Source organism: Salvia hispanica, chromosome 1 (genome assembly GCF_029641045.1).
Source record: "Salvia hispanica isolate PSC_SH4W2 chromosome 1, Shi_PSC_v1, whole genome shotgun sequence".
NCBI lineage: Eukaryota > Viridiplantae > Streptophyta > Magnoliopsida > Lamiales > Lamiaceae > Salvia > Salvia hispanica.
Genome location: NC_142692.1, coordinates 3,921,608 through 3,942,702, shown reverse-complemented (window position 1 = coordinate 3,942,702; position 21,095 = coordinate 3,921,608). Strand labels below are relative to the sequence as shown.

The 21,095-nt window shown below is 36.2% G+C and overlaps 3 protein-coding genes and 2 pseudogenes across 6 annotated transcripts; all 5 read left to right on the top strand.

The window, feature by feature from the left end:
• The first annotated feature begins 841 nt into the window (after positions 1-841).
• LOC125223093 (LEC14B homolog) lies at positions 842-4,970 on the top strand. Of its 3 annotated transcripts, none has more exons than XM_048126067.2 (10): positions 842-1,179; positions 1,626-2,016; positions 2,113-2,232; positions 2,340-2,417; positions 2,643-2,825; positions 2,996-3,073; positions 3,512-3,687; positions 3,871-4,029; positions 4,314-4,374; positions 4,611-4,970. In XM_048126067.2, the coding sequence occupies exons 2-10, from the start codon at positions 1,642-1,644 to the stop codon at positions 4,800-4,802; spliced, it is 1,422 nt and encodes a 473-aa protein (XP_047982024.1). In that variant the 5' UTR covers positions 842-1,179; positions 1,626-1,641; the 3' UTR covers positions 4,803-4,970. The 3 variants fall into 3 exon arrangements, with proteins under 3 accessions (XP_047982024.1, XP_047982022.1, XP_047982023.1); XM_048126065.2 differs by having other exon boundaries at positions 1,602-2,016; XM_048126066.2 differs by having other exon boundaries at positions 1,599-2,016.
• A 1,913-nt stretch (positions 4,971-6,883) lies between these two features.
• Positions 6,884-9,874, top strand: LOC125224458 (putative late blight resistance protein homolog R1B-16; annotated as a pseudogene). Its single transcript, XR_016134336.1, has 2 exons — positions 6,884-7,207; positions 7,336-9,874. The product of XR_016134336.1 is annotated as a putative late blight resistance protein homolog R1B-16 (transcript).
• A 1,701-nt stretch (positions 9,875-11,575) lies between these two features.
• Positions 11,576-14,126, top strand: LOC125220115 (putative late blight resistance protein homolog R1B-23). Its single transcript, XM_048122251.2, has 2 exons — positions 11,576-11,810; positions 11,875-14,126. The coding sequence occupies exons 1-2, from the start codon at positions 11,609-11,611 to the stop codon at positions 14,124-14,126; spliced, it is 2,454 nt and encodes an 817-aa protein (XP_047978208.1). The 5' UTR covers positions 11,576-11,608.
• A 1,777-nt stretch (positions 14,127-15,903) lies between these two features.
• Positions 15,904-19,545, top strand: LOC125220116 (putative late blight resistance protein homolog R1C-3). Its single transcript, XM_048122252.2, has 2 exons — positions 15,904-16,156; positions 16,927-19,545. Exons 1-2 carry the CDS (start codon positions 15,955-15,957, stop codon positions 19,371-19,373), a joined length of 2,649 nt encoding a protein of 882 aa, XP_047978209.2. The 5' UTR covers positions 15,904-15,954; the 3' UTR covers positions 19,374-19,545.
• A 2-nt stretch (positions 19,546-19,547) lies between these two features.
• On the top strand, positions 19,548-20,733 carry LOC148933123 (putative late blight resistance protein homolog R1A-10; annotated as a pseudogene).
• The last annotated feature ends 362 nt before the right edge of the window (positions 20,734-21,095 follow it).

Sequence of the window (21,095 nt, the reverse complement as noted above, 5' to 3'; positions counted from 1 at the left end):
TCCTTGTTGTAGGAGCGGCCGAGATATCGGGTACAGATCTTGATTTGACTGAACCGCCAACCGACCGGAGAAGCGAATTACTAACTGAGCTGCGCTTTATTGTCATTTAATAAATGTTGTGAGATCAATATTTAATTTTTGGCCTCGCTACTATGATGGGCCGGGGTTTGGGGGCCTAGGGCAAGGAAATATAAGAAATAGAGATGTTGGATCAAGATTAAGTAATAGTAGGATCCCAATATACTCCATCCGTTTCATAGTAATTGAGTCATTTTGCTATTTTGGTACGTTCCATAGTAATAGAGTCATTTCCATTTTTAGTAAAGATAACACATTTTTCCACACCTACTTTACTCTCTTACTTTTTTCTCTCTTCATCACTCTATCTTTTCTATTTTCCACTATATTCTCTCTTTACTTAATTCACCTAACACAATTTTTCTTAATCTCAGTGCCGAAAAAAAACGCATCCATTACTATGGAATGGAGGGAGTACTAAACTATAGAGAAAAAATATTTGGTTATAGTTCTATATAGTATTTTCTGTTCCATAAAAGATGTCTTACTTTCCTTTTTAGTTTGTCCGGCTAAAAATGTTACATTTCTAATTAAAAAATTTTCTCTCATAATAAATAATATTATATTTTCTCTTTCTATCTAACACATAATACAAAACCTCCTAAAATTTCGTAACATCCTACGAATGTGACATCTTTCTGGACGGAGGGAGTATAATAATATTAAAACATATTCCAAAAAAATATCTCAACATTTAAAATGTCAACTTATTATCTATTTAATGCCCATTATATCTATAATCAGCACACACTCATATTTGGACAGGATTTCGCCACGCGATCACACGAGTGTGGGCACACGCGACTTCGAAGCCGCTATTGAAAGCCCAACCGCCTTCTTGATTTTCTCATCACTCACATAAGAAATTCTCAAAATCAACCTAACAAAAAATCGGATTCCCCTTTCTTAGTCGCACAAATTTTACTCAGGTAGTATAATGTTGTAGCTGGAATTTTCATCTCACCAAAATTCTCAATGCTCCGCCGTTTGTGCTGTGACATCACTGCTTACGATTGCCGACCGTTTCGCTCTAACTCTCTTCCTATCCTTGTTATAAGTGAGGAATTTTAGTGGTAGCAGTGATTGAAGCTGGAATCGCTGGTGAGAGCTCATTGTTGTTTTTTAGAATTACTTTTTTTTAATTGAGTTATTTGATTCTTCGTGATTGATGAAGTTGTGATGATTCTCTTAATCTTATATATGTGTTTCCGATTTCGATAGTGATAATTTTTTATGAATAATCTCTCGGCAAGCTCGTGTATGAAATTGAGGTCTTCATTGGAATCTTTCTATTTAATTTTCGTTTATGTCTTTTAAGCTTTTGTTGTCTATCTCTGATTAAGTGCATTTGTATATTTAATTAAGAATTAATGAGTTTCTTTTTTTTTGAGGTTTGAGGCCATTATGAACTTGTCTATTTGATCTTTGTTTATAGCCTCCTAGTTTTTATTCTCTCTCTGCAAATAGGTGCATTTATATGTTTGTTATAGTTTTGATGTTTGAACTTTTTTTTATTCTAGCAGTTAATTCCTTCTCTTGGTGAGTAGGAGAAAAAATTGGAAAATGAGTAGGGTGAGAGGATACATTAATCCTGGAGTTGGCTTCGACGAGTATGCAGAATCGTGTGGCTATGTCCGAATAGGCTGTGCCGATGATGAATTTGCGCAGGTGACAAAGTTAAGGTCCGCGCCACACAAGCATCTGAGGCATGTGTTGCCTGGAGAGAGTACTGCACCGCTCGTTTCGCCAGTGCAAATGATGATGGGTAGAGAGTGCAACTACAGTGGGAAAGGGAGGTTTTCTACATCAGATTCTTGTCATGTTTTGAGCCGGTATTTGCCTGTCCGTAGTACCCCCTCTGTGGTTGATAAGATGACGAGTTGTGCATATGTGTCGCAATTTTCTGATGATGGTTCTCTTTTCGTTGCTGGATTTCAGGTATCGCTGATGATTTGAAATATTGGTTATAAATTTGGAAGTTGTGCATGCAGAAATTTCGGTTATTGATGAGCATTTTCCTTGTTTCTTCGACAGGAAAGTCATATCAAAATATATGACGTTGATCATGGATGGAAAGTTCATAAAGATATTTATGCTAGGAGCTTGAGGTGGACTATCACTGATACTTCTCTGTCACCAGATCGTCGATTTCTTGTAAGATCACTCTCTTCTCGCATAAGATTTCGCCTACTACTGTATTCCATTTTTCCTTACTGCTGATGGTATTCCATTTTTATCTCGGGATTTATGTAATCTCACAGGTATATTCAAGCATCTCTCCAGTTGTCCATATTGTAGATGTTGGATCTGGTACAAAGCAGTCTCTTGCAAACGTGACGGTTTGTGTTTCCAGTTCCCTTAACATTTTCTTCTTAAATGCATTACAAAAGACTTTATTATTTGTCTGACAGTAAGTTACAAATCGTGAACCTTCATGGGTTATTTGCTGATGAAATGTTTCACTGGTGGCATTTATTGCAACTAAACATGTAATTGTGTGTTATAGGAAAATTATAGGTCACAGTTTATCAATGCAATTCTGTAACAATTGGTTTCTTTTTCAGGAGATTCATGAAGGTCTTGAATTTTCGTCCAACGTTGATGATTATGAGAACTATTCTTTTGGCATCTTCTCCGTAAAGTTTTCTACTGATGGGCGAGAAATTGTTGCTGCTAGCAGTGATGATGCGATATATGTTTATGATCTTGAAGCCAGAAAGCTAAGCCTCCGAATTCCAGCTCATCGGGTATTTATGTGTAGTATAGTTTTCAAATCACAGCTCTTATAATTGTTTTCAGAAATGCTTCTGGTGAGACCTTTTATAGTAATATGAGTTTTGGAGATTTTGTGGATATTTATTTCTTCTCAAAATTTGATATGCAAAAGAGTTTGTTGTACAAATCACTTTTTGTGCAGGCTGATGTCAATTCTGTATGCTTTGCGGATGAAAGTGGCAACATCATATATTCGGGAAGCGATGATCGCCTGTGCAAAGTAATGTTTCTTCGTCATTTTAGGATTAGTCAACTTGAAGTTTTATCCTGCCCTTTTCTGCCACAAGATGGTGTTTTTTTTCTTTTGTTCTTTTTTTAAGAAAAGATAAATTATATGCTCAACAATGTTATTTCTCTTGCAAAATTATCTTGTCTCAAAAAAGCATGTTGGTAGTTGTTTAGCTTATGCCATGGATAGTGTGTCATATCCATCCGTAATGTAAATACCTTTTCGACCGGTTGCCGTACTAGACCTTGAATAGCTAAATTGTTCAATATGCACACCAAATATGTCAGCGGAATCTGAGAACGGTACTGTAACACCTGATGTTTTCTGCATTTAGATATTCTATGCTTTGAGCATAACAATGCAATGTCTTCCGTTTTCATGACCATACACTAAATTTCAAATATTTCAACATTGTTTGGTTCCTATCAGGTTTGGGACAGGCGTTGCCTTGCAACCAAGGGGCAAGCTGCTGGAGTCCTGATGGGACATTTAGAAGGCATCACATTCATTGATACCCGTGGAGATGGACGTTACTTTATCTCAAATGGAAAAGATCAATCCATTAAACTTTGGGACATAAGGAAGATGTCATCTAATGTCAATTAGTATGTTTCTGTTTTTGGCTGCATTTTTTACATGCTTTATGAGAATACTTTCCCTCTGGTTGATTTGTGCACTCAAATGATACTTTGCACATACCTCTTTTGAGTTTTAATTTTGTTACCAAACTGGGTTAGGCTGTAGCCTTTTTTAATATAGTGACGAGCATTTATGTTTTTTTGCTTCAGCGTGCCAAGACGCCGATATTCTGAATGGGACTATAGATGGATGGAATATCCTGAACAGGCTAGAAATCTGAAGCTTCGCGATGATCTGTCAATAGCTACGTATAAGGGACATACTGTCTTACGCACTCTGATACGCTGTTATTTCTCGCCAGCATTTAGGTAAACTATGATTCAGTGGTTCTGTTCTGTCTTAATGTTTCAGTTGGTAAGGTCAACGGAGCATATAAACTTTTACACGGCATACTGGCTTTTGAATGTGATGATTGAACTGTTATACTAATGACTTGACTCTTAAATATATCGTTTTACATTGATGTTTATGTTTCTTCTGATCATAATCACTGCTAGTCTGTTGCATGTCTGTATCTTGTCAAAATTTGGACTTATATGGCCCATATTCTCACCTTCTATTTATTATTGTTGTTTTGTTTTCATATCTGCAGCACCGGGCAAAGGTATATATATACGGGATCAACTGATTCTTGCGTTTATGTTTATGATGTGGTACGTGTTATATCCTTTTTATACAATGTTTTCCTGTGTGTTGCAATATTGAGCACCATTTTTACTTTATACTTAGTTTCCAATAAAAGGCATTGAACTATGCCTGGTTTAATAACAATGGCCAATGAAAAATGTGTATGAAGTTAGATATACTAATGAGTTAGATGGATCATTACTAGTTAGATGGCTCATGTAAGTTTTGGGTCTCGATCTTATATTTGATTTATGTTCCACAGTTGAGTGGCGATCTAGTTGCAAAACTCGATTACCATGAGGATCCGGTGCGGGACTGCAACTGGCACCCGTTCTACCCTATGCTGGTGAGCTCATCCTGGGATGGTATGGTTGCGCGTTGGGAGTTCCCGGATAACGGGAAAACCACGTCGCCGGCTGTACCAGTCAGAAGAAGGAGACGGTTTTTCTACTAGTTTTGGCATTCAAGAAGAATGTGCAGAATACATCTAGCCATCACATTTGTATGATTTCTGTTTTCAACATAATTATAAGGATTTAGTTGCAAACTACATAACATGTTACCAGGTACATACGGATCCTCTGTTCTCAACTTTTCATGTATATAAATGTTGTGACAGACAGGGCAATTGTGAATCGAGAAACAAAAGGGCAATTGTGAATCGAGAAACAAAAGAACGTAAATAGACACAGAATTTACGTGGTTCACCAACGTTGTGTTGGCTACGTCCACGGGCAAGAATGGAGAACAAATTATATTATGACTGCGGTTTTCAGATTATGGCTACATATTGGATTTGTCAAATCACAGAATTATGTGTCCTACTCCCATATAAATAGGCACACATAAAATCATATCCTAATTCGGAAACATAATCCTATTCCAATTAGGAAACACAATCCTCTACAGATTCAAAGCATACTAACAAATCTCCACCTTGACTTGAATTCTCCCTTGCAGACGTATCATTACAATGCCAGATGAACATACTTCTCCTTCCTTGCCTCAGATTTGCCATAAACCGAATTCACCTTGGAAACGCATAATTACAATGCCAGACGAACAAACTTCTCTCAGTGAATTTGTCGACCTCCACGTTCAGAGCAGACATCTTGATCGATTAACACAGAAACCCAGAAACCCTAACAGATGCGGAATTCAGAAACCCTAGGTTCGAAAACCAGGCTCTGTTACCAGTTTGTTGTGACAGAATAGAGCAATTGTGTAATCGAGACAAACAAAAACTTAAAGAAGACACATATTTACGTGGTTCACCAATGTTGTTGGCTACGTCCACGGGCAGGAATGAAGAACAAATTTACAAATTTTATTCAGAGTGTTTTCGGATTATGGCTACAGATTGGATCTAATTGGATTTAGGCACACATAAAATCATACCCTAATTCAGAAACATAATCCTATTCCAATTAGGAAACACAATCCTATACAGATTCAAGGCATACTAACAATAAATATTTAGATTCGATTTTAATAAGTTTTAAAAATAGTATGGAATTTGCATATCTGACTAACAAGTAACAATGTATGGTATTTGTACATCTGACTAGTCAAGATCCATTAGAGTCCAAATATTCATTGGTATTTAAGCTCATGCGGCTGAAGATGTGATTGAATTGAATCCTATATAAACGGCACCATTCAGCTTTCTGCAGCAGCAACTGCAGCAACTGATGATGGTGATGATGTACAAATCAGTTGCATCAACTTCTATGAAGATCTGCAACATGTGATAGAAGAAATGGATTTAATGAAGAAAGAGATGATTGTGATAACGAGGGAGCAGCGGAGAAATGTGGATTCTGATGATGGCGGCTTAAGATCCAGTGCACTAATATGCTTCTTGAACTCATGTATAGGCTTAAAACACCAATAACTAAATCATTCTTGTTGTAGGGATGGGTGGGATCGGCAAAACCACACTTGCAAGCTTATTAAGGATCGTTTTGATATTGTGCGTGGGCTGTCATTTTTCAAGATTTTAATATAGTTGAAAGTTGAAACTACTAGGCCAAACAGGAGAGGGCTTGAGCAATGAGAGTGAAAACAGGAGATATCTCAGTATAATGTAGAGGTGCGGGATAAGATGGGACTTTTTCTTTCCTAAATACAATAATGGAAGTCAAATAAGATTGACAACTAGGCACCAAGTCATCAACTATACTTCTCATCTAAAAATAAGGAAAATGAATTGTTGCGCTAGCTTTAGAGTCAGTCAAAGAGAATGAAAATATAGGAAATTTACCATAAATATTTAAGTGAAGTTGGGCCAGATTCGTGCCAACCATTCATACTAATTGTGCCAATATATTAGAATCTGCCTGTCACGCCCAGTTATTATGCATTTCATATATATAAATAATCATAAGGGGAATATTTTATCAGAGTTGAGGCAAAAACTAAAAGTTGACTTTTGTTAATACATTCCCCACAACCAACTGCAACAAGTAATAGGAGTATTGTGGAGTATCAAATTAGACAGGTCAAAGAATTACTTATATGCTAGTGCTTATAAAAATTGTATTGCCAATTTCACATTCTACTTCATAATATATATCCTTTCTTTCTTTGTTATATTTTTGTCTCATCATTCAATTCATATTGTGTTTAATTTGTGCATTATTATTCATAGAATTAAGATGGCTGCTTATGCAGCTCTTGTTTCTCTCATGCGTATTATAGATGATATTGAAACTCATCCTTCCCCTCCGATTTCTCTTGACAAGCAACAAGTGAAATCTCTCAGCGAAATAGTTACCTTCTTGCAGGAATTTCTCGAAGGCTACAAGTCACCATACGAGTATAGCGACGAAGCAGATCCATTGGAGATTCTTATTATGGGTGAGTAGATTTTTTAAATATTAACGCAAGATCTATTGTTTGTTAGAACATTGATAGAAAGATGTTCACAATATAATATGGATCTGCTGTTGTCATCTATTCATATCTATAACTTGTTCCCATTGCAGATGCAACTCATGCAGTTGAAGATGTGATCGAGTCCTATATTATTGACACAATCCAGCTTTCTGCAGCAGCAACTGACGATGGTGGTGATGAACAAATCAGTTGCATCCATTTCTATCAAGATCTGCAAAATGTGATAGAGAAAATCGATTTGATCAAGAAAGAGGTGACAATGGAAAAGGAAGAGCACAAGAGAAAGGTGGCATCTGATGATGATGCTGGTTTAAGACTCATTTCCACTGAGAAGAAGCATCTCATGATAGGGTTTGATGATGTGCTTCTTCAACTCCTGGATAGGCTTACTGATGGAAACACCAGTCGCCAAATCATCCCTATCGTAGGGATGGGTGGCATCGGCAAAACCACTCTTGCAAAAGGTGCGTTTCAACACAAGCTAATTAAGGATCGTTTTGATATTTGCGTGTGGACTACCATTTCCCAAGATTATAATATAGTAGAAACTCTTAGGGAAGTTCTCACTCGAGCAGGAGGATCCTCGAGCACTATGGATGAGGAAGAATTGAAAGTTAGATTACACAAGTGCTTATGGGGTTGGAGGTATCTCATTATATTGGATGATATGTGGAGTATAGATGTGTGGGATAGGTTGAAATTTTCCTTTCCTGATTGTGGTGGGGGTAGTCGAATAGTAGTGACCACGAGGATGTCAAACTTGGCTGCCCACTTGACTAATTCCTATAGCCTTGCTAAGATTGGATTTTTAGACGTGGTTAGTAGTTGGACCTTGTTCTCCAAAATTGTATTTGGAGAACAAAGCTTTCCTACTCAACTAGAGAGTATTGGGAAGAGAATTGTGAAAAAGTGTAATGGACTTCCTTTGTCTATTGTTGTGATAGGGGGTCTAATGGCTAAATCCGAAGTTATACTAGAATATTGGGAGCAAATAGAGGAAAACTTGAGCTCAATAGTGAATTCAGAGGCGGATGATTATTGTTTGAGAACATTGAAACTGAGCTATAACCACTTGCCCGCCTATCTAAAGCCTTGTTTTTTGTATATGGGAGTGTTTGAGGAAGATAGTGAAATTGATCCTTCAGAAATCGTCCAACTATGGGTTTCTGAAGGATTTCTTAAATCAATAGACAACAAAAGCTTGACAACAATTGCCGAACAATACTTGAAAGAACTAGTTGATAGAAATCTCATTCTAGTTCATAAATTGGGGATACTTGGGAATGTAATATCCTACAAAATTCATGATTTACTAAGAGATCTATCTATGAAAGAAGCTGAAAAACAGAGGTTTTTTTATGTCTTGAGGGATAGAAGTCCTCAAGGACTAATTAGCCAACAACGTATTGTTATTCCTGAAAGCACTTCAAAGAAAAAAATCCAGGATGCCTTGAAATATATGCCCCACGCTCGTTCTTATCTAGTATTTGGTAATAGAAAAGTTGTTCAGTTCCCAAATTCTAGATTTCTGAGGATATTGCATACGTGTGGTACGCTATATGAAAAGGAGTTTGCACAACTAAATTTGTTTAGGTTGATGAATTCACGATACCATACTCTTACAACTTTATGGAGTTTTGTAATTCCTTCTTCCATCAATTATCTGTTTTGGAATCTAGATACACTGATTATTAGATGTGATGAAACATTTACTGCACCAACTGAAATCTGGAAAATGTATAAACTTAGGCATCTCGAGTTTGATGCTTGGAAATTGCATCTCCCGGATCCTCCGAGTGAGGAGGACGATGATATTATGATGATGGAGAATCTAGAAGTGCTTGTAGGACTGAAAAATTTCAATGTAAGTGCAGATGTTGTTAAAAGAATTTCCAATATAAAGACATTGAATGTGTTATATGAGGGCAGGAATTGAATATGAGATATTCGGCTGATGGAGTGAACTATCTGAGATGTCTTGAATGTCTTAGTAAACTGGAATCCTTGGAGTTGTGGGTTCACTCCACTGATATTGGAAATCATCTGCAGAAGGCCAACTTGCCACCCTCCCTTAAAATGTTGATTCTCCAGCTACATAATCGTTTTGAGTTGGAGCACATACTGGTAAAGATAGGTTCCTTACCACTTCTTGAGAAGCTCGAATTATATGAAGGTCGCTTCGAAACGCGTGAGTGGGAAACAATGGAAGGCCAATTCCAGAGTCTCAAGTCACTAACATTGCATAATTGTGGTGATCTAGAAAAGTGGACAGTGTCAGAGAGCTCCCACTTTCCACTTCTTGTAGAGCTTTGTCTTTCTTGGTTACATGAATTGAAGGAGATTCCTGCGGAAATTGGAGAAATACCAACACTCAGGTCAATTGCATTGGAATGGTGCAATAAATCTTTGGTGTTGGCAGCTAAAAAGATATTAGAGGAACAAGAGGATTTATATGGAGACCAACTTGACCTTTTTTTTCACGCTAAAGTTGATAAGATTGATGAAGCATTGAAGAAGTTGGCAACTTCCAGCTTTAAATTTACTGAGTCACCTTACTTTTAGACTAACTAATATTATTACTCTTCCTGTATGTATGTTTTCCCCCCTAATTCTAGTGAAGTTTTCTCTCTCGTTCGCTTTTCGTACTGCAATTCTTCGTTTAAGTCGGACAACTAATTACCTTCTGCATTATTGACCACAAGTTAGACTCGTCAATTTTGGAGTGTTAGATGAAATATTCACTATCCAATTCCGAAACGCTAAACATTCAATTATAAAACTGCTAATAAATAAAATAAGACCTTTATAAATACAATAAAGATTCTCTTATTGTTGGTTAAAAATGGAGACTTTAGAGATGACACAGAGTTTTGATGCAAATTTGTTAAGTAGAAAAAAATAATAGTAATTGAAATGGTGATAGTGGTCAGTGACACTAGTATAAATGAATTATTTTAGGCATTAGATCCAATGAATTCTTAAAATACCTTTACTAGCTACGTGTATTTTGGACTCGAATTGGTGATATGGAAGGGTATATATCTTGGATAGATATTAACTAATTCTCAATTCAGAACCCAAAACTTCAACATTATGTATAACTTTCTCCACATAACATGTAAATTTAAATCTCAACACAAAGATATAATTTTATCAACACAAATCTATTGAGAAAGTTTTGTCTTTGTGTTGATAATTTTAGTACATAATATTGAGATAGTTCTGGCTTTTGGATTAGAAGATTGATTTTATTTTAACGCGACCCTATAAATCATTATTCTAACGATGCTATATATCTTTATGATCTTGAAGCCTGAAAGACAAGCCTCCGAGTTCCAGCTCATCGGGTATTTATGTAGAATATATTTAGCCATCACATTTATATAATTCCTGTTTTCAGCATTATTATTAGTTGCAAACTACATGCAAATCTCACTCATGTATATGCTTAAAACACCAATCGCTAAATCATTCCTATCGTAGGTATGGTGGAATCAGCCAAATCACTCTTGCAAGAAGTGCGTTCGAACACAAGCTTATGAAGGATCGTTTTGATATTTATGTGTGTGCCTGGGCCACCATTTCTCAAGATTTTAATAGAGTTGAAAGTTGAAACTCTTACTAAAGTTCTCTCTCAAACAAGAGAGGGCTTAAGCAATGAGAGTGAAAATGACTTAAGCAGGTACAAGATATCTCAAGTATAATGGATGATATGTGGAATGTAGAGGTGAGGATATGATGGGACTTTTTCTATCCTAAATACTACAAATTACAAATAACGGAAGTCTAATAATAATGACAACTAGATTTTTTAATAGTGGATTAGTTGCGGAAATGGTCCAAAGTCCGAACTCCAAACTGTGTTGGCACCAAGTCAACATGACATCAACTATACTTCTCATCTAAAACTTAAGGAAAATGTATTGTTGCGCTAGCTTTAGAATTAGTTAAAGGGAATAAAAATATAGGAAATTTACCATAAATATTAAGTGAAGTTGGGCCAGATTCGCCACAATTATTCATGCTAATTGTGCCAATATATTATCAAAGATGAACCTGCCTGTCACGCCCAGTTATTTATGCATTTCATATATAAATAATCATAAGGGGAATATTTTATCAGAGTTAAGGCAAACCTGAAAGTTGACTTTTGTTAATACATTCCGAACAACCAACTGCAACAAGTAATATTATACATCAAATTAGATAGGTCAAAGAATTATGCTAGTGCTTATAAAAATTGTCTTGTTAATTTCACATTCTACTTCATACAGTATATATCCTTTCTTTCTTTGCTATATTTGTCTCATCATTTCAATTCATATTGTGTTTAATTTGAGCATTATTATTCATAGAATTAAGATGGCTGCTTATGCAGCTCTAGTTTCTCTTATGCGTATTATAGATGATATTGAAACTCATCCTTCCCCTCCGATTTCTCTCGACAACCAACAAGTGAAATCTCTCACCGAAATGGTTACCTTCTTGCAGGAATTTCTCGAAAGCTACAAGTCACCATACGAGTATAGAGACGAAGCAGATCCATTGGAGATTCTTATTAAGGGTGAGTAGATTTTTTTTAAATATAATATGGATCTGCTCATATCTAAAACTTGTTCCCATTGCAGATGCAACTCATGCGGTTGAAGATGTGATCGAGTCCTATATTATTGACACAATCCAGCTTTCTGCCGCAGCAACTGATGAACAAATCAATTGCATCCATTTCTATCAAGATCTGCAAAATGTGATAGAAAAAATGGATTTGATCAAGAAAGAGGTGACTGTAATAACAACGGTGAAGGAAGAGCACAAGAGAAAGGTGGCATCTGATGATGTTGGTTTGAGATTCAGTTCCACTGATGAGAAGAAGCATTTAATGGTAGGGTTTGATGATGTGCTTCTTCAACTCCTGGATAGGCTTACCGATGGAAACACCAGCCGCCAAATCATCCCTATCGTAGGGATGGGTGGCATCGGCAAAACCACTCTTGCAAAAGGTGCGTTTGAACACAAGTTTATTAAGGAGCATTTTGATATCTGTGTTTGGGTTACCATTTCTCAAGATTATAATGTAGTAGAAACCCTTAGGGAAGTTCTCACTCGAGTGGGAGGATCCTCGAGCAGTATGGATGAGAAAGAATTGGAAGTTAGATTACACCAGTGCTTATGGGGTAGGAGGTATCTCATTATATTGGATGATATGTGGAGTATAGATGTGTGGGATAGGTTGAAATTTTCGTTCCCTGATTGTAGTGAGGGTAGTCGAATAGTAGTAACAACGAGGATGTCGAACTTAGCTGCCCACTTGACTGATTCGTATAGCGTCTTTAAGATGAGATTTCTAGACGAAGTTAGTATAGAATATTGGGAGCAAATAGAGGAAAACTTAACGTCAATAGTGAATTCGGAGGAGGATGATTATTGTTTGAGAACATTGAAACTGAGCTATAACCACTTGCCCGCCTATCTAATGCCTTGTTTTTTGTATATGGGAGTGTTTGAGGAAGACAGTGAAATTGATCATGCAAAAATCATCCAATTATGGGTTTCTGAAGGATTCCTTAAATCAATAGACAACAACAGCTTGACAACAATTGCCGAACAATACTTGAAAGAACTAGTGGATAGAAATCTCATTCTAGTTCATGAGTTGGAGATACTTGGTAACGTAAAATCCTACAAAATTCATGATTTACTTAGAGATCTATCCGTGAAAGAAGCTGAAAAACAGAGGTTTTTTCATATCTTGAGTGATCAAAGTCCTCAGGGACTAATTAGCCAACAACGTATTGTTATTCATGGAAGCACTTCAAAGGAAAAAATCCTGAATGCCTTGGAATATATGCCCCATGCTCGTTGTTACCTAGTATTTGGTAGTAGAAAAGTTGTTCAGTTCCCAAATTCAAGATTATTGAGGATCTCGCATGCGCATGGTAGTCTAAGTGAAGAGGAGTATTCACAACTAAATGTGTTTCGGTTGATGAACTCACGATATCATCGTCTTGATACTTATAAGAAGTTTGTAATTCCTTCTTCTATAGATCTGCTTTGGAATCTAGATACACTGATTATTAGTTGTACGGGAAATTTTACTGCACCAATTGAAATCTGGAAAATGTATAAACTTAAGCATCTCGAGGTTGCATATGGGACATTGCATCTCCCAGATCCCCCAAGCGCGGACGATGATGGTATTATTATGATGGAGAATCTAGAAGTGCTTAAAGTTGTGAAAAATTTCAATGTAATTGAAGATGTTGTTAAAAGAATTCCCAATATCAAGGAATTGAGTATGAGATATGAGGGGCAGCTAATTGATAAAATGAACTATATAAGTTGTCTTGAATGTTTTAGTAAACTGGAATCCTTGATGTTGTATACCAACTCTACTGATATTGGAAAGTATCTGCTGAAGATAAACTTCCCACCCTCTCTTAAAAAGTTGATTCTCGGGCTACCAAGTGATTTTGAGTGGGACGACATACTGCCAACGATAGGTTCCTTACCACTTATTGAGGAGCTCGAAGTATGCGGAGGCCGCTTCAGAACACGCGAGTGGGAAACAACGGATGGCCAATTCCAGAGTCTCAAGTCACTAAAATTGTATCAATGTGGTGATCTAGAAAATTGGACAGTGTCAGAGAGCTCCCACTTTCCACGTCTTATAAAGCTTCATCTTATTTTTATAAATGACTTGAAGGAGATTCCTCCTGAAATCGGAGAAATACTAACACTCAGGTCAAGTGAATTGAACTTTTGCAATGAATCAGTGGTGTTGTCAGCTAAAAGGATATTAGAGGAACAAGAGGATTTACATGACGACCAAGTACTAGACCTTCAAGTTGACAGTAAGCGCTACAGCTATGGAGAAAGATGAAGATAATTAAAGCGCTGCACAAGTTGGCAACTTCAAACTTTGAAGTTATAATGTTTCCTTTATTATCACTCTTCTTTTATTCTAGCACTCAACAATGTGTAGAATACATTTAAGTTTTAACCATCACATTTGTATGATTCCTGTTTTCAACATAATTATTAGGATTTAGTTGCAGACTGCATATCATGTAACCAACTGCATACATGCATATCCCCTGTCTCAACTTTTCTATGTATAGAATTATTAGAATCGTCAGCTTCAGCTTCGTGTTTAACAAATATTCATTAGACGGTCCAAATGTGATCGAGTCCTGAGATGATATTGAGAGAGATCAAGAATTCTCACCATTTCTTAGAATCATGAATCCAATTCAATTTAGTGAGGTCTTCTGATGATGGCGGTTTAAAAAATGCATACAAGATTTGTAACAATGAATCCTCAACAGGGCATGTATACAGAAATTGTCAATGACTCGTTTAATACTTTCATACTCCCTCCGATCCCCAATAGATGTACCATATTTGACATTGAAATCACCTACTACATTTGGTGCTATCTCTCCTACTATAAAATGACTAGTAGGAGATGTAGCACCAAATATAGTAGGAGATCTTCGCTGATATTTGACGGACGCAAATTTTATAAAATTGTTTGACTTTGTGAAGTAACGTGGATGAAAAAAGTTACTCCCTCCGTCCCGGCTAAGATGACACATTGCTTAGCCGGCACGGGGTTTTAGGAATTATTGGTTAAAGTGTTTAATTGAAGAGAGAGAAGGTGAGTGTAAGTATTAAAGTAGAGAGATAAAGAAAGATGAATATTTTAATAGGAGTGAGAAAAAGTGGTTGAGTGTATTAATTGGAGAGAGAAAGTTACCAAAAAAGGAAATGTGTCATCTTAGTTAGGACAAACTAAAAAGGAAAACGTGTCATCTTAAGCGGGACGGAGGGAGTAATAAAATATGGATCCTAATTAATACTTATTAGTTGTCTCTAAGTTGCATTTTTGGACGCTTTTTAAAAGCGTCTTTAAGTTGAATTTTGCAAGCGTCGATAAATAATTTAGAAACAGAAAGTAGCATCTACGATTGAATAAAAAAGTTAACCTTAGCCATTGTTTGTACTGCAATTTGCAAATATCATACCATACACATTCGCATAAACAAAGTCTGAGCTAACTTCCAGTCTGCCGTGGTAAATATTTAAGCTTTTCTAACAACCAATTGCAACAATTATTTAAGCATATCTAACAACCACTTGCAACAATGATTTAACCATTTCCAGTTTGAAAATATATTGTTTCGCTAGCATTAGAATTAGTAAAAAATAGTGATAATATAGGAAAATTACCATAAATATTTAAGTGAAGTTTTTGGCCGGCCAGATTCGTACGTGCTAATTATTTATAATAATTGATTAATGGATGCCAATAATTAATCAAAGATAAACCAGCCTGACACACCCAATTATTTATGCATTTCATATATAATATCTATAATGGGTATATATTTTATCAGAGTTAAGACAATACCTCAGTTAAAGGAAAGTTGACTATTGTTTAAACATTTTCAGCAACCAACTGCAACAAGATGTATTATACCATCAAAACAGCTAGGCCAAAGGAAAGGATTATACAAATGGTTTTGCTAATTTCACATTCTACTTCATAATATCCTTTCTTTCTTTCTTTCTTTCTTTTTATCTCAAAAAAAAAAAAAAAAAGCTTCATGTCTCAATTGTGGTGTCAAAATACCATATTCATCTTTGATATATTTGTCTAATCATTTCAATTCACTCTGTGGTTTTGCATTAGTTTTCAAAGAATTAAGATGGCGGCTTATGCAGCTCTAGTTTCCCTTAAGCGTATCATAGATGATATCGAAACTCATCCTTCCCCTCCGATTTCTCTTGACAAGCAACAAGTGAAATCTCTCACAGAAATAGTTACCTTCTTGCAGGAATTTCTCGAAGGATACAAGTCACCATACGAGTACAGCGACGAAGCAGATCCACTTGAAATTCGCATTATGGGTCAGTAGATTTTTTCAAAATGCTTAAGCAAGCTCTATCGTTTGTTGGAACTTCAAAAGATGCTAACTATTTTATTTTAATATTTCTATCATGTTGGCAATAAATAATTTTTCATTTTAATATTTTTGCATGAATATTGCAAATTATTTATTTATATGTGTTGATTAGAAACGATACATGTATTTGACTAGGATTTTATGACTGGACAAAAAAAGTATTAAAAATCACAAAGTTTGGTTAAATCGTAATCCATTTCATAATTCAAAAAAACGGTGTCACATTTATTTGAATTTGGGGAAAACTGAGACATGTGCTGGGAACATATGATGTGGACTAAATTATAACAATGTCATTCCACTCCAGATTTACGTCTTTAATATGAATTATTTGCAACAATTACTCCCCCCGTCCCACTTTAGGAGTCCCGATTGAGTTCGGCATGAGTTTTAGAAAATGTAAAGGAAAGTAGGTGAAAAAAGATAGTGGAACGTGGGTCCTACTTTTTTATATTAGTTTTATAATAAAATGTGAGTGGGAAAATGTCTGTGGAATGTGGGGCCTAATACTATTTATGGAATATTTTAACCGTGACTCCTAAAGTGGGACCCCAAAAAATGATAAACCGGGACTCCTAAACTGGACGGAGGGAGTACTAATTTACATATCTTTTGTTTCAACCCTATTTTGTGTAAACTGAACCTAGAAAGATCACGTCGAATCCGACTATTGCCATCTTTGTAATGTAACTCAGGCACTAATTCGTATTGCAGATGCAAGTCATACAACTGAAGATGTGATTGAGTCCTATATAATTGACACCATTCAACTTTCTGCGTCAACAACTAATGATGGTGCTGATGAACAAATCAGTTGCATCCACTTCTATCAAGATCTGCAAAACGTGATAGAACATATGGATTTGATCAAGAAAGAGGTGACTGCGATAACAATGGAGAAGGAAGTGCATAAAAGAAACGTGGCATCTGATGATGTTGGTTTAAAATCCAGTTCCACTGAGAAGAAGCATCTCATGGTAGGGTTTGATGATGTGCTTCTTCAACTCCTGGATAGGCTTACTGATGGAAACACCAGTCGCCAAATCATCCCTATTGTAGGGATGGGTGGCATTGGCAAAACCACTCTTGCAAAAGGTGCGTTTGAACACAAGTTTATTAAGGAGCATTTTGATATTTGTGTGTGGGCTACCATTTCTCAAGATTATAATGTAGTAGAAACTCTTAGGGAAGTTCTTACTCGAGTGGGAGGATCCTCGAGCAGTATGGATGAGAAAGAATTGGAAGTTAGATTACACAAGTGCTTATGGGGTAGGAGATATCTCATTATATTGGATGATATGTGGAGTATAGATGTGTGGGATAGGTTGAAATTTTCCTTTCCTAATTGTAGTGAGGGTAGTCGAATTGTGGTAACCACGAGGATGTCGAACTTGGTTGCCCACTTGACTGATTCCTATAGCGTCTTTAAGATGAGATTTCTGGACGAAGTTAGTAGTTGGACTTTGTTCTCCAAAACTGTATTTGGGGAACAAAGTTTTCCTACTCATCTCGAGAATATTGGAAAGAAAATTGTCGAAAAGTGTAATGGACTTCCTTTGTCTATTGCTGTTGTTGGGGGTCTAATGGCTAAATCAGAAGTTACACTAGAATATTGGGAGCACATAGAGGAAAACTTAAGCTCAATAGTGAATTCGGAGAACGATGATTATTGCCTGAGAATATTGAAACTGAGTTATAGCCACTTGCCTGCCTATCTAAAGCCTTGTTTTTTGTATATGGGAGTGTTCGAGGAAGACATAAACATTTTTGCTTCAAGAGTCGTCCAACTATGGGTTTCTGATGGATTTCTTAAACCAATAGACGACAAAAGCATGGCAAAGATTGCGGAGCAGTACTTGAAAGAACTAGTTGATAGAAATCTCATTCTAGTTCATGAGTCGGGGATACTTGGGGATGTAATATCCTACAAAATTCATGATTTACTAAGAGATCTATCCATAAAAGAAGCTGAAAAACAAAGGTTTTTTTATGTCTTAAGGGAAGAAAGTCCTCGAGGACTAATTAGCCAACAACGTATTGTTATTCCTACAAACACTTCAAAGGAAAAAATACAAGATGCCTTGGAATATATGCCCCATGCTCGTTCTTATCTAGTATTTGGTAATCAAAGAGTTGGTCAATTCTCAAATTCTAGATTTTTGAGGTTATTGCATTCGAATAATTGGCAGAGTGAAGCGGAGTATTCACAAGTAAATGTGTTTAAGTTGATGAACTCGCGATACCATAGGTTTGCAATTACTAATAAGAAGTTTGTAATTCCTTCTTCCATCAATCTGCTTTGGAATTTAGATACACTAATTATTCAGGGTGGAGAAGATTTAATTGCACCAACTGAAATCTGGAAAATGTATAAACTTAGGCATCTCGAGTTGTATGAATTGCATCTCCCAGATCCTCCGAGCGCGGACGATGACATTATTATCATGTTGAATCTAGAAGTGCTCAAAGGAGTGATAAATTTGAATGTAAGTGAAGATGTTGTTAAAAGAATTCCCAATATCAAGGAATTGAATATGACATATGAGGGACAGCTAATTGATGGAGTGAACTATCTGAGCTGTCTTCACTGTCTTAGTAAACTGGAATCCTTGAAGTTGTGGGTTGAGTCCCCTGATATTGGAGAGTATCTACAGAAGATCAACTTCCCAACCTCTCTTAAAAAGTTGATTCTCGGGCTACCAAGTGATTTTGAGGGGGGCGACATACTGCCAACGATAGGTTCCTTGCCACTTCTTGAGAAGCTCGATTTAGGTGGAGGTCGTTTCAGAACACGTGAGTGGGAAACAATGGAAGACCAATTCCAGAGTCTCAAGTCACTAACATTGTCTGAATGTGGTGATCTAGAAAAGTGGACAATGTCAGAGAGCTCCCACTTTCCACGTCTTATAAAGCTTCATCTTCGATCGATACTTGAATTGGAGGAGATTCCTTCAGAAATTGGAGAAATAGCAACACTCAGGTCAATTGAATTGGAATGGTGCAATGAATCGGTGGTGTTTTCAGCTAAAAAGATAATAGAGGAACAAGAGGAATTACATGGAGACCAACTTGACCTTATTGTTCGCGCTACAGTTCGGAAGAAATATGCAGCGCTGCAAAAGTTGGCAACTTCCAATTTTAAAGTTACAGTGAGTCCTTAACTTAATAGACTGATGTTATCATAATTATCCCTCTTCTTTTATGTGTTTTTTCCTCCTGGTTCTAGATTTGTTTGTGACATCAATTTTCATTTCTCATTTTCGAAATTTGGAATTGCTTTGGCATATATACACAAGTGATTATGGGGTAGGAGGTATCTCATTATATTGGATGATATGTGGAGTACAGATGTTTGGGATAGGTTGAAATTTTCATTTCCTGATTGCAGTGAGGGTAGTCGAATTATAGTAACCACGAGAATGTCGAACTTAGCTGCCTATTTGACTGAATCCAATAGCTTCTTTAAGATGAGATTTTTAGACGAGGTTAGTAGTTGGACTTATGTTTTCCAAAATTGTATTTGGGGAACAAAGTTTTCCTACTCATCTGGAGCAAATTGGAAAGGAAATTATGAAAAAGTGTAATGGACTTCCTTTGTCTATTGCTGTGATAGGGAGTCTAATTGCTAAATCCGAACTTACACTAGAATATTGGAAGCACATAGAGGAAAACTTAAGATCAATAGTGAATTTGGAGAATGATGATTATTGCTTGAGAATATTGCAACTGAGCTATAACCACTTGCCTGCCTTTTTAAAGCCTTGTTTTTTGTATATGGGGTTGTTTGAAGAAGACAGTGAAATATTTGCTTCAACCATCGTCCAACTATGGATTTCTGAAGGATTTCTTAAACCAATAGACAACAAAAGCTTGATAACAATTGCCAAACAGTACTTGGAAGAACTAGTGGATAGAAATCTCATTCAAGTTCATGAGTCGGACATACTTGGAAATGTAATATCTTATAAAATTCACGATTTACTGAGAGATCTATCTATAAAGAAGCTGAAAGACAGATGTTTTTTTAATATCTTGAGGGAAGAAAGTCATCAACGACTTATTAGCCAACAACGTATTGTTATTCCTAGAAGCACTTCAGATTAGAAAATCCAAGATGCCTTGGAGTATATGCCCTATGCTCGTTCTTATCTAGTATTTGGTAATTCAGGAGTCCGTCAGTTCCCAAATTCTATATTTTTGAGGATATCGCATTCATATGGTTGGCTAAAGGATTCACAACTAAATGTGTTTCATTTGATGTACTCCCGATTCCATACTTTTGCAGCTCATGATCATAATTTTGTAATTCCTTCTTCCATCAATCTACTTTGGAATTTGGATACACTAATTATTAGGTGTCGACGGGAAGATTTGATTGCACCAACTGAAATCTGGAAAATGTATAAACTTAGGCATCTCGAGTTTGAATTAGAGACATTGCTTCTCCCAGATCTTCCGATGGCAGACAATGACGTTATTATCATGTTGAATCTAGAGGTGCTCAAAGGAATGAAAAAGTAGAGAGATGAAGAGAAAAAAAAGTAAGAGAAAGTAAATTAGTCGTGAAAAAATGTGTTGACTTTTACTTAAAAAAGAGAAATGACTCTATTACTATGGAACGTACCAAAATGATAAAATGACTCTATTAGTATGGAACGGTAAGAGTACTACTATGATATAGCAGCTTTACTTACATTGTCAATTAAAAAAAGAATGAATTTTTGCCATTAATTTAGGGATTAATTCGAGATCACAAGCCCCGTTATGTAGATTACAATGAAGAAAGCAAAGGTCATATTTAATCAGAATAATAATAAAATACAAAGTAACAAACTAATACCGATTAATTAATTAGTTCCATCAGCATCAGATTAAATTAGCGT